Below are 20203 nucleotides of genomic sequence, written 5' to 3'. Positions count from 1 at the left end.
TCACACCTACGGTCAATTTAGAGTCACCAGTTAACCTAACCTGCATATCTTTGGACTGTGGGGGAAACCGGAGCACCCGGAGGAAACCCACGCGGACAACATGCAAACTCCGCACAGAAAGGCCCTCGCCGGCCACGGGGCTTGAACCCGGACCTTCTTGCTGTGAGGCGACAGCGCTAACCACTACACCACCGTGCCGCCCACCCAGAATTATATTATATTATATTATATTATATTATATTATATTATATTATATTATATTATATTATGGCGGCACGGTGGTGTAGTGGTTAGTGCTGTCGCCTCACAGCAAGAAGCTCCGGTTTCCCCCACAGTCCAAAGACATGCAGGTTAGGTTAACTGGTGACTCTAAATTGACCGTAGGTGTGACTGTGAGTGTGAATGGTTGTCTGTGTCTATGTGTCAGCCCTGTGATGACCTGGCGACTTGTCCAGGGTGTACCCCGCCTTTCACCCGTAGTCAGCTGGGATAGGCTCCAGCTTGCCTTCGACCCTGTCGAAGGATAAAGTGGCTAGAGATAACGAGATGAGATGAGATGAGATAACACCACTATTTTACTGCTAAACCAAAACTTTAACAATAGGATTCACTGTAAACACAACCCAGTGAAAGTATCTTCAATAATACTCCATATTTGTGTACTTTTAATTAAAGTAGCCTTTCTAGAGCGTGCAATAAAAGTCAAGTACGACAGACAACATGTCAGAAAGAAGACGATGATGTTGTTTTACAATCAGGGTACAAAGTTTGTGTCACAGGGGTACAAAATTCAAATTGATTCAAACTGGTTCTTGTACCAGTTTTTAAGTGAAGGACAAGTTACAGAACAGATTTCAGGTAATTTTTTGACGTGTGTATGGTAGTTTTGTGTAATCTGCTATAAGATGGGAGAAACAAATGAAGTGATTTTCGGAGAGGACATTTTTTTTTTGACAATTCAGAATCCACTACTTCCATAGTGCTTTTAAATATAAGGCTGTAAGCTTTGTGTTAGTTGTCTCCAATATTTATGTCCCAATATCTTGACCACATTTTAGGATGAAAATCATCATTTTAGATATGTTATTTTATATTGAAAAATTAGCTGTCTCGGAGAGGACTTTTTTTTGACACAATTGCATACTAATTTGATCAAAATAGTCTGAAAACTTACTGGCATTCAACATTAAAACTTAACTATGTTTCCAATGATATGGAACCAAATATTTGTTTTATGGTATAAAGAATGATTTAAGTGCATCCCTTTTGGAGCTACCTGTGGTCAAAAAAGCACTTTTTCTAAATGACACGAGTAATTTTGCTAAATACACTACTGTTCAAAAGTTTGGGGTCACTTTGAAATGTTCTTATTTTTGAAAGAAAAGCACTGTTCTTTTCAATGAAGATCACTTTAAACTAATCAGAAATCCACTCTATACATTGCTAATGTGGTAAATGACTATTCTAGCTGCAAATGTCTGGTTTTTGGTGCAATATCTCCATAGGTGTATAGAGGCCCATTTCCAGCAACTCTCACTCCAGTGTTCTAATGGTACAATGTGTTTGCTCATTGCCTCAGAAGGCTAATGGATAATTAGAAAACCCTTGTACAATCATGTTAGCACAGCTGAAAACAGTTTAGCTCTTTAGAGAAGCTATAAAACTGACCTTCCTTTGAGCAGATTGAGTTTCTGGAGCATCACATTTGTGGGGTCGATTAAATGCTCAAAATGGCCAGAAAAATCTCATCTCATCTCATCTCATTATCTCTAGCCACTTTATCCTGTTCTACAGGGTCGCAGGCAAGCTGGAGCCTATCCCAGCTGACTACGGGCGAAAGGCGGGGTACACCCTGGACAAGTCGCCAGGTCATCACAGGGCTGACACATAGACACAGACAACCATTCACACTCACATTCACACCTACGGTCAATTTAGAGTCACCAGTTAACCTAACCTGCATGTCTTTGGACTGTGGGGGAAACCGGAGCACCCGGAGGAAACCCACGCGGACACGGGGAGAACATGCAAGCTCCGCACAGAAAGTACCTCGCCGGCCACGGGGCTCGAACCCGGACCTTCTTGCTGTGAGGTGACAGCGCTAACCACTACACCACCGTGCCGCCCGGCCAGAAAAATGTCTTGACTATATTTTCTATTCATTTTACAACTTATGGTGGTAAATAAAAGTGTGAATTTTCATGGAAAACACAAAATTGTCTGGGTGACCCCAAACTTTTGAACGGTAGTGTATGACATATATTGCCATACATTCACCAAAAATAATGTTATCACCCAATGTTTTTTGCATGGTAAATAGAGCTATCACAGGGCTACAATAAACAACCAAGTTTATTTAGTCAAGCCTTTTGATATTGAAGATAATAAGTGTTAAATGTGATTTTTAGCTTGCGTACCCTGGTTGTAAAACAACCCATGATAAACCTTGACTCAGTTCGAGAGTCGATTCTCAGGACTGATTCAATTAAAAGAGTCGTTTGGACAGGAATGGAAGTGATTCGCGCGCGCGCGCGACCGAACAGCCCCACGCTTGTGAGCTGCGAGTTTACTTTGTTACGAAGAGCTGCGCGCGAGACTCAGTTCACACTGCACTGTGTGTTCTGTTCCAGCTGTTCCAGCTGTTCCTGGGAAGTGGGAACTTTGTTCTGGGTGAAAAGCTCACTTAAATATCAGTTCCAGTCAAACTTTTTTGTTGTTGTTTGGGAAGGAAAGAAAGCTGAAGAAAGTGTGAAGGAGTGGGGCACTGGGGAGTTTCTCACTCTCTCCCACTGAGACCTGAAGGAAAGGGACCTGCTGCTGGTACTGGTGGTACTGGTGGTGCTGGTGTGACCTGTACCTCGCCTGCACTTCTCACTGACCAGCTTTCATTTGGGATCATTTCTGATCACACTTGACTCGCCTTCTGGACGTCTGACAGTCAGCTGAAGTGAAGCAGCAGGACCATGAGGATGTAGGCTGGAGAACAGGAGGGATCTGGGATCCAGCATGGTGACTGTGAGACAGTATGAGTGCTGATCTGGGCTCTTGTTTTGGAGAAGTGGATCCCTCTGTAAGCTGTAGGCTCTGATGGAGCTGCAGGCGATCTGTGGCCTGCTCCACTGCTTTCTGCTGCCTTCTGCACTGCTGGCAGGTAATGTGACATGTCCTTCACTCATCTACATCACATCAGCTTCGTTTGCATGATTCATGGCAGCAGGCTGATGGGATCAGGTTTAGTAGAGCAGCAAGAGATCACCAGAATGAATCACACATGGGGCAAACTTTATTTATAAGACTCCCTAAGATCTGATATCAAGCTTACAGGACATCTATACGATTACTAATGCTTTAAAATACACCTAGATGATGATGATGATGATGATCCTGGAAGCTGGAATATGGATTTGTTTGCGGTTCTGAATTGAAACAACACCAGCAGTAAGAGGGATAATCACGAGGAATACGGTTTCTCAAGTACGCCCAATTCCAATAATAATAATAAATAAAAGGCTGAACCATAATGGCATGGGTTCACATTTATTTCCCAACAGGGTTCTTGGGCAGGTTTGAAAAGTCTACAAGTAGAGAAGTTAAAGGTATTCGTTTCTAGAGCAGGATGGAAATTCAGAAAAAAAAGTTTAGATTTCAAATGAATACGTATTCCAAGGTAAGTTGTCTTTAGATAATAATACTTTATTTTAAACAACTCTCTCTCTCTCTCTCTCTCTCTCTCTCTCTCTCTCTCTCTATATATATATATATATATATATATATATATATATATATTTACAGTGCTCAGCGTAAATGAGTGCACCCCCTTTGAAAAGTAACATTTTAAACAATATCTCAATGAATACAAATAATTTCCAAAATGTTGAAAAGACAAAGTTTAATATAACATCTGTTTAACTTATAACGTGAAAGTAAGGTTAATAATATAACTTAGATTACACATTTTTCAGTTTTACTCAAATTAGGGTGGTGCAAAAATGAGTACACCCCACAACAAAAACTACTACATCTAGTACTTTGTATGGCCTCCATGATTTTTAATGACCGCACCAAGTCTTCTAGGCATGGAATGAACAAGTTGGCGACATTTTGCAACATCAATCTTTTTCCATTCTTCAACAATGACCTCTTTTAGTGACTGGATGCTGGATGGAGAGTGATGCTCAACTCGTCTCTTCAGAATTCCCCATAGGTGTTCGATTGGGTTCAGATCAGGAGACATACTTGGCCACTGAATCACTTTCACCCTGTTCTTATTCAGAAATCCAACAGTGGCCTTAAGGCCAATTTATGCTGACAACATAGTCCTCGCAGATGGCGTCTGTGTAGCCCCCCCCTTCGCAGACGCTCTGCGCGCATCTCCCAAAAATTGTGACCACCGCAGAAGCCTCGCAGGCAGCGTCGCAGACAAGAGGGCTCTGATTGGTCCACTCTACATCCGCTGTACACGCACTTCCGCTTCCCTACTTTCCCGGTTTGTTTTGTTTTCACGACCGCCATTTTTAAAAGCATGAGTGAAGATGGAGCAGCACGAAGAGCGGTTGATCGAGGAAGTGAGGAAGTACGTACATCTATACGACTCCAGTTCTAGTCATTATAAGTAACCGGAGGATAAACACTCCACTAACCACACCCACCAACTACTCCTAGCGATTTCGCGACTTCGCGCCCCCTTGCGTTGTGGCGGTGAATAACATCGCGCACGCCTATTACTCCCCGCTCAACGATAAATTACAACTGTCTGTGAAAAGCTATCAGCAAAAGCCTTGTCACAAGAGCATGCAGAGGCCCGTTTAGTCATATTGGAAAAGTGCACGACGACCAAGGGCACAGACTGATGGTAGCATCTTCTCTTTCAGTATAGAGCAATACATCTGTGAATTCATGATGCCGTCAGTGAAATGCAGCTCCCCGACACCAGCAGCACTCATGCAGCCCCACATAAGGACACTGCCACCACCATGTTTCACTGTAGGCACCATGCATTTTCCTTTGTATTCCTCACCTTTGCGACGCCATACAGTTTTGAAGCCATCAGTTCTAAAAACATTTATCTTGGTCTCATCACTCCAGAGTATAGAGTCCCAGTAGGCTTTATCTTTGTCAGCATGGGCCCTGGCAAACTCTAGGCGGGCTTTTTTGTGCCTGGGCTTTAGGAGAAGCTTCTTTCATGGACAGCATCCATGCATGCCATTCCTCTGCAGTGTACGCCGTATTGTGTCACGGGAAATAGTCACCCCAGTTTGGCTTTCTACTTCTTTAGATAACTGCAGTGAACTTGCATGCTGATTTTCTTCAACCCTTCTCATCAGAAGACGCTCCTGTCGAGGTGTTCATTTCCGTGGATGACCTGGACGTCTCTGTGAGATGGTTGCAGTTCCATCTTTCTTAAATTTTTGTACCACTTTTGCTACAGTATTCTGACTGATAAGTAAAGCTTTGCTGATCTTGTAGCCTTCACCTTTGTGGTGTAAAGAAATTATTTTCTTTGGGGAATTCTGAAGAGATGAGTTGAGCATTACTCTCCATCCAGCATCCAGTCACTAAAAGAGGTCATTGTTGAAGAATGGAAAAAGATTGATGTTGCAAAATGTCGCCAACTTGTTCATTCCATGCCTAGAAGACTTGCTGCTGCCATTAAAAATCATGGAGGCCATACAAAGTACTAGATGATGTAGTTTTTGTTGTGGGGTGTACTCATTTTTGCACCACCCTAATTTGAGTAAAACTGAAAAATGTGTAATCTAAGTTATATTATTAACCTTACTTTCACGTTATAAGTTAAACAGATGTTATATTCAACTTTGTCTTTTCAACATTTTGGAAATTGTTTGTGTTCATTGAAATATTGTTTAAAATGTTACTTTTAACAGCACCGTATATGGGGGCGGTACGGTGGTGTAGTGGTTAGCGCTGTCGCCTCACAGCAAGAAGGTCCGGGTTCGAGCCCCGTGGCCAGCGAGGGCCTTTCTGTGCGGAGTTTGCATGTTCTCCCCGTGTCCGCGTGGGTTTCCTCCGGGTGCTCCGGTTTCCCCCCCAGTCCAAAGACATGCAGGTTAGGTTAACTGGTGACTCTAAATTGACCGTAGGTGTGAATGTGAGTGTGAATGGTTGTCTGTGTCTATGTGTCAGCCCTGTGATGACCTGGCGACTTGTCCAGGGTGTACCCCACCTTTCGCCCGTAGTCAGCTGGGATAGGCTCCAGCTTGCCTGCGACCCTGTAGAACAGGATAAAGCGGCTACAGATAATGAGATGATGTGTGTGTATATATACATACACTTCCTTATAGACTTAATCTCAAGGGGAAAAAAACAAGCAATTGAATAGAGAAAGTTGTATAAAAAACCCCTCAAACTGGAAAAGCTCTAGAAAGACTACAAACCCTGCCCAAACTCCAGCGTCGATGAAGTCCCATAAACATGGCCCTTGTAGTCCAATAATTCCTCTGAAATGAGATTTCAGTAAAGGTAACAAAGACATAACTTCATATCAAAGTTCCTGTAGCCTGGAACATGCACTTTAGCACGTTTTTAAAAGATGTAATTATTGTACTCATTTTATATATTGTACATACGATATATCTAAATTAAATCATCCCGGTTCAGGATTTGTGAAGTGGGTGTTTAGAAGAGTGTTGTTGTTGTTGTTTTTTTCCCCCTTTCAAGTCAGTCTGGTTTCAACCAGATGCCTTATTAGAAATGCTTGAGGCTACAATGAAGTGAATTAAGATGCAGTGAGCGGAAGAACCAGTTTGATCAAATCATGTTCTAGTTTGATCATTGAACGTCCTTGAGCTGGGAGACATGATTTCTTAAGGAATCCGTTACTTATGCAGGTGAAGCTGCTTGATGATTATTTTCACGACGTTGCCAGTTCCACCTGGTGTTATTTTAATTTTTTTTAAACTTGATTGTGATCTCGATTTTCTGTTACTCAGTTACTCATCAGCGTTTATCTGTATAACAGGTTAGATAATGTATATGATGTCGTAAAAGACAGTAAAGTTACAGGGATGAGCCCGGATCAGCTTCAGGATGTCCTAGAGCCATAAATCTTAAAGTGAGGTCCGGTTACGACAGCAGTTACGGACATGATGAACAACATGGAGATGATTTTCAGCTGCTATTGTGAGAGTTATAGCTTTGATTGAGTTCACATTGTATTGCCAATTTGTCTGAATGAAAAGGGTTTAAAGTAAACTGACTGAGGCATTATAAAGCTCTAACGGCTCCAATGAGTAATAAATATGATTTGCCAAATGTATCTAATAGATGAATTATACTGTTATATTCTTATAATATTCCTCCAAATTCTTAGATAATCAAAAGTAAATTTTGAACATTTAGTCACCCCGAGTGCAAAATTGTTTCCTTTGTCATAGGGGACAAAAAAAAGGGTTCAACAAACAAACAAAAGGCCACTTTTTCCATGGAGTAAAAACATGTATTCTATTCCCTTCTAGTGGGTTTATTGATGGCATACAATATTATCATATCACTTATCCTCCATGTATTATGCCACTCTCCCCAATGGAGAATGAGCATGCAGTATTGTTACAATATTGCACGTTGTCAAAACAACATGACGTCACATGCAAAGATCCAATGACAAAACTTTTCTGCTGCGCAGGCGCACAATCATTTCTTTGTCGGCCAGGAAAGAGAGAAGACGAGGCTAATCCAGTGCTAGGATTAAGCACGAAATAAATAAACTGAAAACTGAAAAGAAAGACGCGCTGAACACCTGAAAGGCTACCAAAACTTCATTATATATTTATAACACATATTTACAAGAGAAAAACATACCAACGGACATTGAAAAACTGGAAAAGAGACATGTCGGAGATGTAAAACTTCCACACTAATGAGTGACTGTGAGAGATTGTAAACAAACATGGCCGTGAGGTATGCTTTGTTCAAAGTGGAAGATTTTAAGAGAATTTTTGCTGCCAGGTCGCGCTGTTGTGTGTAGCTGTTGATGTTGATTTTAAAAGTAACTCAGTAAATTACACCGGGAAAATAATAATAATATGTGCTAGCATTGGCCTTCGCTAACGCTACACCGGCTGGAAGGTAACTGCACTGCTGCACTAACAGCACCGAGTCGCGGGTAAGCTAGCGTTGGCCTTTGAGAATGCTGATATGAAGAGTGTGTATGTATTATTATTATTATTATTATTATTATAATAATAATGGCTTTTTTGTGGTCTATCAGATATATTCTATTCAGCTACTCGTGTTCGACTCGTTCAATATCATGCTAGCTGAATGGAATATATCTGAAATACCACTCAAAGCCAAGCAATATTATTTAAATATTCTGTTCACATTCACTGGATATGAGCAATCATGCGCTCTGATTGGCTACTCTACTACTAGGCTATCAGCTCATGTACGGTGAGTAGAGAAAAACAAAATGGCGAAGCATGTTGCTCAACCGAGGATGAAATAAAAACTTTTCTTGAAAACAAAACCCCAAAATATACAAAAAAGCAACAAAATAAGGAATAAAAGTATTTGGTGAGAACGTATCTTTTAAAAAAATTTCAAGAATTATTATTATTATTGCTGCACTTTTCACAAATTGCTATTGTCATTTCGCCAGTTTGTTTACATTCTAAGCAGAAATGATTTTGTCGGACGTTTTGGATAAAGTTTTTATTTATCAAATTTGCAAAAAAGTAAACATAAAAATGCTCTGTTTCTCAGAATCCAGTGAATGTGGCCATCAGCTCATGTACGACTCGATTTCATGGAATAACTGTTAATAATGAAATCTTTTGAGACTGTACTTTACTCTGTTGTGTTTTTTGATATTTGGTTTGAATATCGCTGCGCATTCGATGCTTCTAGTGACGAATGGATTGGTTGATTAATAGTTGCTGTAGTTATTGCGTGCAGGTTAACACTGTGAGGAATCGGAGCATTCATCGTGTGCCGTGATCATCCTGTTGGATCTCAGCCGCCGCTTCTGCAAGTTTCCGTCTGGCACGTGCAGGCATTTCACTTTTGGATTCCTGTGGAAGAGAGAACCATTTCAGTAAAGACTTTACAGGGTTCAGGCCGGGAGCTCGTACAGTACAGTTTAACAGTCACGTTTTCCACATTCTAGTCCAGATTCCTCTTTTCAACCAGCATTTTTGTCTCTGGGTAAAAGAGCACACTTTAATCAGGGCACACTAGGAAGAAGAAGAGGAAGGAGAATGTTGAGGAGTTGTTCTTTAGAAAACACACCCTGCTATTTTCTCACTCTGCTAATCAGAGAATGTGGTCAGGGTTAACTTCGTGTTTTTCGTAGTTATTCATATTCAGCGATTGCCCAATTCATCAGGCTTGTTTTTTGAGTGCCAGGCTTCCTCTTGCTGTCAGCTCTGGCTCTGATGCTTGTCTTTTATGCCCTAGTTTTGGTGTACAAGTATCAGTGCTACTTTCTTGTTATCACACTGAACAGACACTCTACTGTTAGCTGTTTGCACTATCACCAGTGTGACCCTGAAGAAGTCAGCGAGGCTGTTAACACAAAGCACGTGGAGCCACGGCGTCTGGGCTTCTTTGCTTTTCCTAACCATGTACTCCTCCGAAGTCTGCGCCTTCATCCAAACCGCTGTCTTTCCGTTCACCATGAAATTGCTCCAGTCACGTCTCCTTCTGAACCAGCAGCTTTAATTCTGCGGGTATAAATCGACCTCACAGCCTGGGCTGCTGACAGGAAGTTGGTGGAAACGTATGTCTTGTGTTGTCACATGGGCATCGTGTGACTTACAGGAAACTGAAGGTGCTTTCAGACATGCAGAAGGGCTCGAAATTCATCCGCACGCTAATCCGACTGTTGAGAGATTAGCACGTAATGCCTCTCTGCAGTGCGGTTCTCACACTTACAGCATACGAGACCAAAGTGTTCTTTTATGGTTTGTTCGAAATCAGAGCAAATCAGTCACAGTATATATTATACTGTATACTATATAATACCGAATCATAAGACAAAGATTGAACCATCGTAAATGTCTTCACACGATTATTTTTGCAAGTAGGAAATAAAACCAAACCGGTTAATACACTTAAAGTGCATATCACGGGTAAATTCAGGAGCAAGATCAATGTAATTCTCCTATTTTATATTGAACTTTGGTCAAATATCTGTCACATTTTGCATTTTGTGCACTTTTTTTTACCTTGCGCAATACCAGAAAAATTCAGTTGAAATCAAGCCATCTGAGGCGAATTGGTCCGCCTCTGAAAAAACTTTGCATTTGGATTTCCCGGGAAACATTGATTTTCGTGACGTCGCGTGCGGGACGCCTCCCTCTGAATCCTACGTCAGCGCTGGTTTGTTTGAGAAAATAACCTGGTGGTTTTCTGCAAATTTCTTCAATGTTATCACGTAATTATTAAAATGGTTAACAGATGCATCGTAGGAGGGTGTAGCAACACCAATCTTGATGGGATTAGTACTCATCGTTTCCCAAAAGACCGGACAATGAGAGAGAAATGGGAGTGCTTGGTCTACACAGGCTGTGCACTGAAACCGCGCAAAGCTCTCTCAGCCTGCTGGCGCTTCCGCAGGTGACGTCACGAATCTGGCTCCAGACTCCCTTGGGATTTTTACAGACGCGTTTTGTTGTTTTATTTTTTTCTGCTGTAGACAGATGGCCTTGTGCAAAATTACCCTTCTGGATGAGTCTGTAAAGGGACAGAATATGCACTTTAAGGCCAAAGGACACTGTTCAGAGCTTGAGCTGGTCTGCGTTGCTTCAGCTTCCTGATCAAACCACATGAAGTAACAGCAGAAATAAACTACATTAGGCCACATAAAAAAAAAGCAGTCCGTGTCCAGCAGATCTTGAGTTACAGTATATCACTGACCAAAAGCTGATGTTTAAAATATTTCTTTGTTTTTCGTAAAGTGGTCAGCAGCAGCTCCTTTAACCTTGACTCCTTCAATCTGCGACGTTTATTAAATACTGGTGCGACTGCTAACGTCCAGATTAGCATTGCGGTGACTTGCTTAACCTTGTATCACAGTTGACAGTTCATCGCTATTACAAAGACATGTTTTAAACGTCTTTTAGGACAGGAGCACAAGTGCTGCCCAAAATGGTGCCTACCCAGGCAGCCTGACGAGGGCGAGTGATGGAATCGGAATGTCTGCGATAACAGTGGTGTGTGTCGAAGATCACCGTGTCTTGTATAACTTGTTAACAGTGTGTAATTGGCCTTAGTTTTGTGGGAGTAAAATTTTTAGTCAGGTGTAACAAAAGGAAGAGGGTCCGTGTTCGCTACGAGTGTGATGGTTTTCTTAGCACATCATGGTGAAGGTGATGTTCACATTCACCGATCAGCTATAACATTATGACCACTAACAGCTGAAGTGAATAACATTGATTGATTATCTCATTACAATGGTGCCTGTAAAGGGGTGGGATTTATTAGGCAGCAAGAGAACAGTCAGTTCTTGAAGTTGATGTGTTGGAAGCAGGAAAAATGGGCCAGTGTAAGGATCTGAGGGACTTTGACAAGGGCCAATTTGCGATGGTTAGATGACTGGGTCTGAACATCTCCAAAACAGCACGTCTTGTGGTGTGTTCCTGGTGTGTAGTGGTTAGTACCGACCAAAAGTGGTCCAAAGTTGAAGGACAACCAGTGAAGCGGCGACAGGGTCATGGGTGTTGAAGGGTCACTGATTCGCATGGGGCACGAAGGCTAGCCCATATGGTCCAATCCCACAGAAGAGCTACTGTAGCACAAACTGCTGAAAAAGTTAATGCTGGATAAAACAGAAAGGTGTTGGCCCCGTGCGAATCAATGAGCCTTCGACATCCGTGACCCTGTCGCTGGTTCACTGTTACCCCTTTTCCACCAAATCAGTTCCAGGGCTGGTTCGGGGCCAGTGCTGGTTCACAACTCGTTCAACTTGCAAGCCAGCTGAGAACCAGTTTGCTTTTCCATAGCTCGCGGTGCTAAGGGAAGCCATGTCATTACGTCGCTGTATACATCAGTTACATCGTTGTATACGTCAGTTACGTCGCTACATTTGCATAAACCTTGGTGTGAATATCGAAGCAGAAACAACACGGAAGAAGCAGCAGCAGCACCAACAACAATAATGGATGACTTCGCGTTTGTACAGCTGCTGCTTCTCGTCACTTAAAAATGGCGATCTTTCGCGGTCTTGTTATTGTTGTTGGTCTTAACAACTCCACCCCCCCACCCCACCCCGCTGACGTAAGCGGTTCTTTCCTCTGGCCCAGCAAAGAGCAAAGAGCCAGTTCTTTGTCAGTGGAAACAGAAAACCTGGTTCCAAACTAAGCACTGGCCCCGAACCAGCCCTGGAACTGCTTTGGTGGAAAAGGGGCATGTTTGTCCTTCCACTTTGGACCACTTTTGGTCGGTACTAACCACTGCATGCCAGGAACACCCCTCAAGATGTGCCATTTTGGAGATGCTCAGACCATCACAATTTGGTCCTTGTCAAAGTCACTCAGATCCTTATGCTTGCCCATTTTTCCTGCTTCCAACACATCAACTTCCAGAACTGACTGTTCTCTTGCTGCCTAATAAATCCCACCTCTTGACAGGCGCCATTGTAATGAGATAATATCCAGTAATTCACTTTACTTGTGAGTGTTGTTAATTTTATGACTGATCGGATCGGTGTATTTCACAACGGCCAAGCTCTCATCTCATCTGAAAAGTGCGTAGACGTCAGGAGCAGGTCAACATGCTGCTTCCTTTCACTGGGTTGGTTTGTTGTTCCTGCTGGTTTGAGGGGTTGCAGGGTGCAGCGAAGGAAGTGACCCGGCTGCTTTTTTGAAACTGCAACGTCACCGAGTTTAGCGTGAGGCTGGAAAGTGTGCATCACTGAGGGAATTAAACACACGCTTGCTCACTCTCTCGCTCTCTCTCCTTCTCCCACTCCCAGGTATTTTTAGCCCTGCATGTATAACGCCACCTAAAAAGCTGCAGTTCAGTACAGAAAGGAGAATAACAGACAGGAGGATTATGAAAGCGAGGAATCCACACCACAGCGCTTCAACTCTGTCTTTCTTCAGTGATCAGTGCAGAAATTTGCACGCAGTCCTCCGTTAGATAGTGAATTGCTCTGCTTTGCTTATGCAGTTGGTGAAAAACTATTCTTCAGAATGTCATGTTTGTGTGGAAACGGTGTGGTTACATTTTTACTCAGAAGAAGCCTGCGTATAAACCGACCCCAGCTTAAGCTTTAGCTTCTGTGCTCTTCCAGCGCTGTTCAGTCAAACTGAATTCATTTTCAAAAGAGTTGTGTCGAACCTGACCACTGAGGGTTTCAGGAATGGTTTCAGAATGCAATCTGTTTGCCACACAAGAACTGTTAACCAACATGACGGCTTAACTTATGTTGGGGTTTACCGAAACCTCATGATGTACCAAGTAGAGAATAAAACACAACATGGCATGCTGTTCACGTGATGCCGTTACCGTTCTGATTTTGTTTTCTTACAGCAGCACATTCCAAAGTCTTTTATTTCTCATATAACACAGCAATTTGCAGGCGAATACATTTTTTTTTTTTTAAATTAAAGAACGACATGTCTTTCATTTTATTCATTTACAGCCTACGGTTTTGATATTGTGGACTGTCCAGGCAACAAGTTACTCCTTAATATCACTTCCATGAACAGCTGCTGTTCACTCAAGAGTCATTCACTCACCAGCCTTTTCATCGGCAATGACGAACGGACCTTAAAACGTGACGTGATCTGGCATCTGGGACGTCCCACGGCACCCCGATGAAAAGTCTGATATGTCCTGAATTTTTGTATTTTCTCGCCGATAATCCATGATTGACAGTTTCTTGACCCTCCTCCCCAACAACACGCAAGGACGTGAACGATGATTGGCCGAGGTCAAACTTGTAGCCTTTCCAGTCTCCCAACCAAAACACGGCAATAATTTTTATAGCACTTTGGTTTCCTCATCTGACCCGCTGACCAATAAGAAGGACAAAAAAATATTATGCGGTCTGAGCACGCCATTAAGATTAATAAGAAAAAGAACCAACAGCTTGTCGTGTTACCTATAAACGACAACCACGCGTCCTAAAAACTTGGTTCATGCTTTTACCTCCGACTGAGACAAAGTGGGGCGACACGGTGGTGTAGTGGTTAGCACTGTCGCCTGTGTGGAGTTTGCATGTTCTCGCTGTGTCCGCGTGGGTTTCCTCCGGGTGCTCCGGTTTCCCCCACAGTCTAAAGACATGCAGGTTTGGCTAACTGGTGGCTCTAAATTGACCGTAGGCATGAATGTGAATGGTTGTGTGTCTCTGTGTGTCAGCCCTGCGATGCTCTGGAGACTTGTCCAAGGTGTACCCCGCCTCTCGCCCGTAGTCAGCTGGGATAGGCTCCAGCTTGCCCGCGACCCTGCACAGGATAAGCAGCTACGGATAATGGATGGAAGGATGTTACAAAGTGCTGACACTGGAGACTCCTTCCAAAAATGATAAGTATCTCATCAGAGAAAACGCACCCCATCACCGTATCAGCAGCTATCAACCGCTATACATGTATGTATGTGTGTAAGGTGTTACTATAGTAACTCATAATGTACTAGAACGAGCACGTGAATATAAACATTATAGCCAGAGTATTGTTCGAGCTGCTGTTATAGGGAATGAATCAACACCTTCGGACCGATCAGAATGGAGAATTCAAGAGTGCTGAGGTGTAATAAAACTAGCTAAACACAATCTTTCAATCAAAGTGGGAGTTTGTGCAACTGAGATAACCAGAAACTACTTCATCCAGTCGGCTTGAGGAAACACCATCTGACTGCACGGACGTGTGCAATTGGGATAACCAGATTTCAGCTCTCCAGATGGAAGAAGAGACCCAGTGTACTTAATGGGGAAAAAAAAATTTCTCTTACCTTCCATGTGGAGATCCCAGACGGGCCCCCATAAAACTGTTAGGTTTTGATCTTTCTGTATTGAAGGAGGTTGAATTGACAAAGGATGATGTCGGAACGTAGAGCTCTGCCGCCGAAGAGACTCTGCCTCACGGATTGATCCGGGAGTAAACGGTCACCGACACGGATACAGCTGTTCAGAGATGTTTCTCAGTTTATTGTAGGACAAACATGAGTATACAGGTAGTCGTTTGGTTACGACTGACCGGTCGTAAACTGATCTGGTCGTAAGTTGGCCTATGTCAAATGAACGTAAGTATATTGTGATGTGTAATGATATTGTAATCATCTTAAAGTCTTATTTTATCAACATTTTCTTATTTCATTACCTTGGCTCATTATTTGGTTTAAGTCAAACACTGCATACTCGGGGGTGAAAGTAACTTTTATTTCTCATCTCATCTCATTATCTCTAGCCGCTTTATCCTGTTCTACAGGGTCGCAGGCAAGCTGGAGCCTATCCCAGCTGACTACGGGCGAAAGGCGGGGTACACCCTGGACAAGTTGCCAGGTCATCACGGGACTGACACATAGACACAGACAACCATTCACACTCATATTCACACCTACGGTCAATTTAGAGTCACCAGTTAACCTAACCTGCATGTCTTTGGACTGTGGGGGAAACCGGAGCACCCGGAGGAAACCCACGCGGACACGGGGAGAACATGCAAACTCCGCACAGAAAGGCCCTCGCCGGCCACGGGGCTCGAACCCGGACCTTCTTGCTGTGAGGCGATAGCGCTAACCACTACACCACCATGCCACCCACTTTTATTTCTTGCTGGTATATTATTTTGAGCCATAGTGCCGAAAAATATACCTAATTATTTATTAATTATTACTTATCAAGCATTCACTAGAACTTCTTATCACTCAGTAGTACTAGTCTAGTACAACCCCGATTCCAAAAAAGTTGGGACAAAGTACAAATTGTAAATAAAAACGGAATGCAATGATGTGGAAGTTTCAAAATTCCATATTTTATTCAGAATAGAACATAGATGACATATCAAACGTTTAAACTGAGAAAATGTATCATTTAAAGAGAAAAATTAGGTGATTTTTAAAATTCATGACAACAACACATCTCAAAAAAGTTGGGACAAGGCCATGTTTACCACTGTGAGACATCCCCTTTTCTCTTTACAACAGTCTGTAAACGTCTGGGGACTGAGGAGACAAGTTGCTCAAGTTTAGGGATAGGAATGTTAACCCATTCTTGTCTAATGTAGGATTCTAGTTGCTCAACTGTCTTAGGTCTTTTTTGTCGTATCTTCCGTTTTATGATGCGCCAAATGTTTTCTATGGGTGAAAGATCTGGACTGCAGGCTGGCCAGTTCAGTACCCGGACCCTTCTTCTACGCAGCCATGATGCTGTAATTGATGCAGTATGTGGTTTGGCATTGTCTTGTTGGAAAATGCAAGGTCTTCCCTGAAAGAGACGTCGTCTGGATGGGAGCATATGTTGCTCTAGAACCTGGATATACCTTTCATCATTGATGGTGTCTTTCCAGATGTGTAAGCTGCCCATGCCACACGCACTAATGCAACCCCATACCATCAGAGATGCAGGCTTCTGAACTGAGCGCTGAGAACAACTTGGGTCGTCCTTCCCCTCTTTAGTCCGAATGACACGGCGTCCCTGATTTCCATAAAGAACTTCAAATTTTGATTCGTCTGACCACAGAACAGTTTTCCACTTTGCCACAGTCCATTTTAAATGAGCCTTGGCCCAGAGAAGACGTCTGCGCTTCTGGATCATGTTTAGATACGGCTTCTTCTTTGAACTATAGAGTTTTAGCTGGCAACGGCAGATGGCACGGTGAATTGTGTTCACAGATAATGTTCTCTGGAAATATTCCTGAGCCCATTTTGTGATTTCCAATACAGAAGCATGCCTGTATGTGATGCAGTGCCGTCTAAGGGCCCGAAGGTCACTGGCACCCAGTATGGTTTTCCGGCCTTGACCCTTACGCACAGAGATTCTTCCAGATTCTCTGAATCTTTTGATGATATTATGCACTGTAGATGATGATATGTTCAAACTCTTTGCAATTTTACACTGTCGAACTCCTTTCTGATATTGCTCCACTATTTGTCGGCGCAGAATTAGGGGGATCGGTGATCCTCTTCCCATCTTTACTTCTGAGAGCCGCTGCCACTCCAAGATGCTCTTTTTATACCCAGTCATGTTAATGACCTATTGCCAGTTGACCTAATGAGTTGCAGTTTGGTCCTCCAGCTGTTCCTTTTTTGTACCTTTAACTTTTCCAGCCTCTTATTGCCCCGTCCCAACTTTTTTGAGATGTGTTGCTGTCATGAAATTTCAAATGAGCCAATATTTGGCATGAAATTTCAAAATGTCTCACTTTCGACATTTGATATGTTGTCTATGTTCTATTGTGAATACCATATCAGTTTTTGAGATTTGTAAATTATTGCATTCTGTTTTTATTTACAATTTGTACTTTGTCCCAACTTTTTTGGAATCGGGGTTGTACTTTTTTATCACACTATCACTCTTTCATCCACCTGTATCAGTTTTTGATTATAAATAAATTGCAAACACATCATTTCAACAACACAATCGTTTTAATTACTTTTTTTTTAGCTGAACAGTTGAAAACTAACTTTTCATTTTGGACACAGAACAGTGTAACAGAACAGAAAAGTGAAAGTTACTTTGATTACCAGCTGCGCACGTTATAGCACAAGATCTGGTTAAGCCGTACGCGCGCTGTAGCTCGCTTGTTGTTTGTCCAGCGAAACACTTAAGTGCATTTTGGCGGGTTTTGAACATATTTTGGGCTGAAAACCGTCAGCAGTATCTGGCAACACTGGCTGGATGCTGGGCGCTGCCGGGAGCTGGGGCGGAAACTGTCGTACGCTCAGCTAGCTCAGCTGGGAAACACTTGCCAGTCATAACCAGATGGTCGGAAAGTCGATCGGTCATAAGTCGCATAGGTCGTAAATCGACGACTACCTGTATATTCACATTCAAGAGTGTGGTGTAGCTCTGTGATTGGATGATGATGGTGGTTTGATTAACGAAGCAGAGTTATCTATGCATAACATAAATGGGTGATGAAGCATTACATCACTGGTTTAGACGACGCTACTGCATGAAAGAAGAGAGACGTTATGTACCATTACATCACCCATCAGGATCATAGTCTTATGAAGAGAAGAAAGACATTACTGGTCAACATCACCTTCATTAAACAGAGAGCAGAGTGAAGATAAATCTCAAGGATTTAACGAACAAAAACAAGTAGCAATCAGACCAGTCTGTTCCAGTTTCAAGCACACCAGACAAATATTTTTATCACTAAACATAATCTTTCAGTCAGAGTGGGAGTTTGTGTTTATTAACCCTTCTGGAATTATTGTCTGTTAAAGGAGAACTGAAGGCAATTTTTTTATTGTCAAAATTCTATTTATCTCCTTTTATTAAATATCAGAATGCATTTTTTATCGCTATTTTGTCACTGCTGTAGCAAGTTATGAGTGTTTGAAATACGCTACGTAATATATCAGTCCATATATCAAAGCAATGGCCGTAAACAAAATTTGTTGAGACCTGTGCAAGACATCGTAGGACGGAAGTAAAACGTACAGCGGAAATCAAAGTGGCCAACATCTGCCAATGTTGTCAAAAGACGCGCGCGCCCTCTTTCGAATGCTGATGTGATCAAGCCGGAAGTTTTGTTTGTTTTGATAGCAATCAGGAAAGTTTGAAAAAAGTAGGCAGTAATCGTCATTTAAACTCGTTTTTGTGCAATACTTCGTTTGGAAAACAGTTTTCAAAATGGCGGCACTAACACCTGGCTGACACTTCACGTTTCGAAGTCCCGCACAAGTCTTGTGAAGATCGCGCGGATAAGTGACGCCTGCCGTGGACCAAACGAACTAAATTCAACATGGCTAAAAACCGAATAGGCCGATAAGTATAATATTTAATTGCAATTAGTTGCCGATACGAGTCACGATATAAAGTTACTAAAACCAAAAACATAATTGAATAACACATTAATTAAGAAATAAAGCAAGTTTAAAAATGACTGACTTCAGTTCTCCTCTAAAGCAAAGTTATGAGATATCGAGGACTTGCAGCCGCATGATCAAATTGTGCTATGTCATGAGCGTCCGTCATGATGGTGGATATACAAAGCAACTAAGACGGCAGCCGCTGAAAGCGTGTCTCTAAACAATGCTGAATTTTCTTAGTATTACCACGATTTGAACGGTTGAGCGAAGATTCGATACAAAGAGAGGATAGATATGTGTAGTTTTGACCCATATTATTTAAAAAAAGTCAGACTTTTCTGAAGATAAGACGCTTCTACTGACCATCGAGTACCCAGATATCGCGTTCTCTCTGGTTTGGCTGCCGCAGAATCAAATCCAACCTTGGATGAAACACAGCCCATGTGCTGAGTGCGTGCCCAGTCTGGATTGTTTCTATTGTATAATTTTGCTGGCGCTCCTAAAAGCGAATTGATAATACAAGTGTTAAAATTATAACAACGACCGAGTGAATCACGACAAGAGAACGCTCATTTTATAGCAAAATTCTAGCAACACGAAATAAAATTCTTCCATGATGTTCTCGAGAAAACTTTTGAATCTCACCTGAGATAAAATGATTACTGCAAACACGAGCTGTTTTGTTGTTCAGCCGTGCTAGTCTCCTCTCCGTACTAAGCCTCAGAGTTTCCTTGCCCTCTTTCCGACTCACAGACAGAATTCTAAAAAATCAGAACATGCCACGGTCATGAGTACTGCTGTGACCACAACCATATACAGCACAGAGATATGGCAGAGCTAATAGAACACTTAAAGCAGCGGAAAAACAGAGAGTTGCGCACGCGTGACTGTTTTGTATGGAATGTCGCTTGACCCTGTATTTGTATATCCACCAACATCCGGGGTTCTATTTTGCTTTGACGTCACTTGCATGTCAAGGATACAGTATTTATAAAATTAAAAAAAAAAAAAAAAAGTCATTTGATCTTGTAAACACAACACTAAACTCCTGGATGGACTGTAGGGTGAGCAGCAAATTTTATCCCTAATAGCTGGTGTGTGTGTGTGTGTGTGTGTGTGTTGAGTAGTAAATATCGAGATGTACTGTATGATGTAACCGATTATGAGGACACATCTATCATCTGGATTATTTGTGTTAAGATTCTTTGAAATCCTTGTATTGAGCTGTATGTAAACTGTAAAAACCTTCAGTTGATGAAAA

General features: G+C 42.2%; 1 protein-coding gene across 1 annotated transcript in view; it reads left to right on the top strand.

Moving 5' to 3' along the window:
* The first annotated feature begins 2537 nt into the window (after positions 1 to 2537).
* The window catches only part of piezo1 (piezo-type mechanosensitive ion channel component 1), a 353209-nt gene continuing 335543 nt past the window's right edge, over positions 2538 to 20203 (top strand). Inside the window, exon 1 of the mRNA XM_060911720.1 lies at positions 2538 to 3151. Within this exon, the coding sequence (XP_060767703.1) occupies positions 3088 to 3151 (64 nt within the window). The 5' untranslated portion in view covers positions 2538 to 3087. The remainder of the gene's footprint in view (positions 3152 to 20203) is intronic.

The sequence above is a fragment of the Neoarius graeffei genome, chromosome 27 (assembly GCF_027579695.1).
Source record: "Neoarius graeffei isolate fNeoGra1 chromosome 27, fNeoGra1.pri, whole genome shotgun sequence".
Lineage (NCBI taxonomy): Eukaryota > Metazoa > Chordata > Actinopteri > Siluriformes > Ariidae > Neoarius > Neoarius graeffei.
The sequence above is the reverse complement of the archived record's forward strand: the minus strand, read 5'-3'. Positions and strand labels throughout refer to the sequence as shown.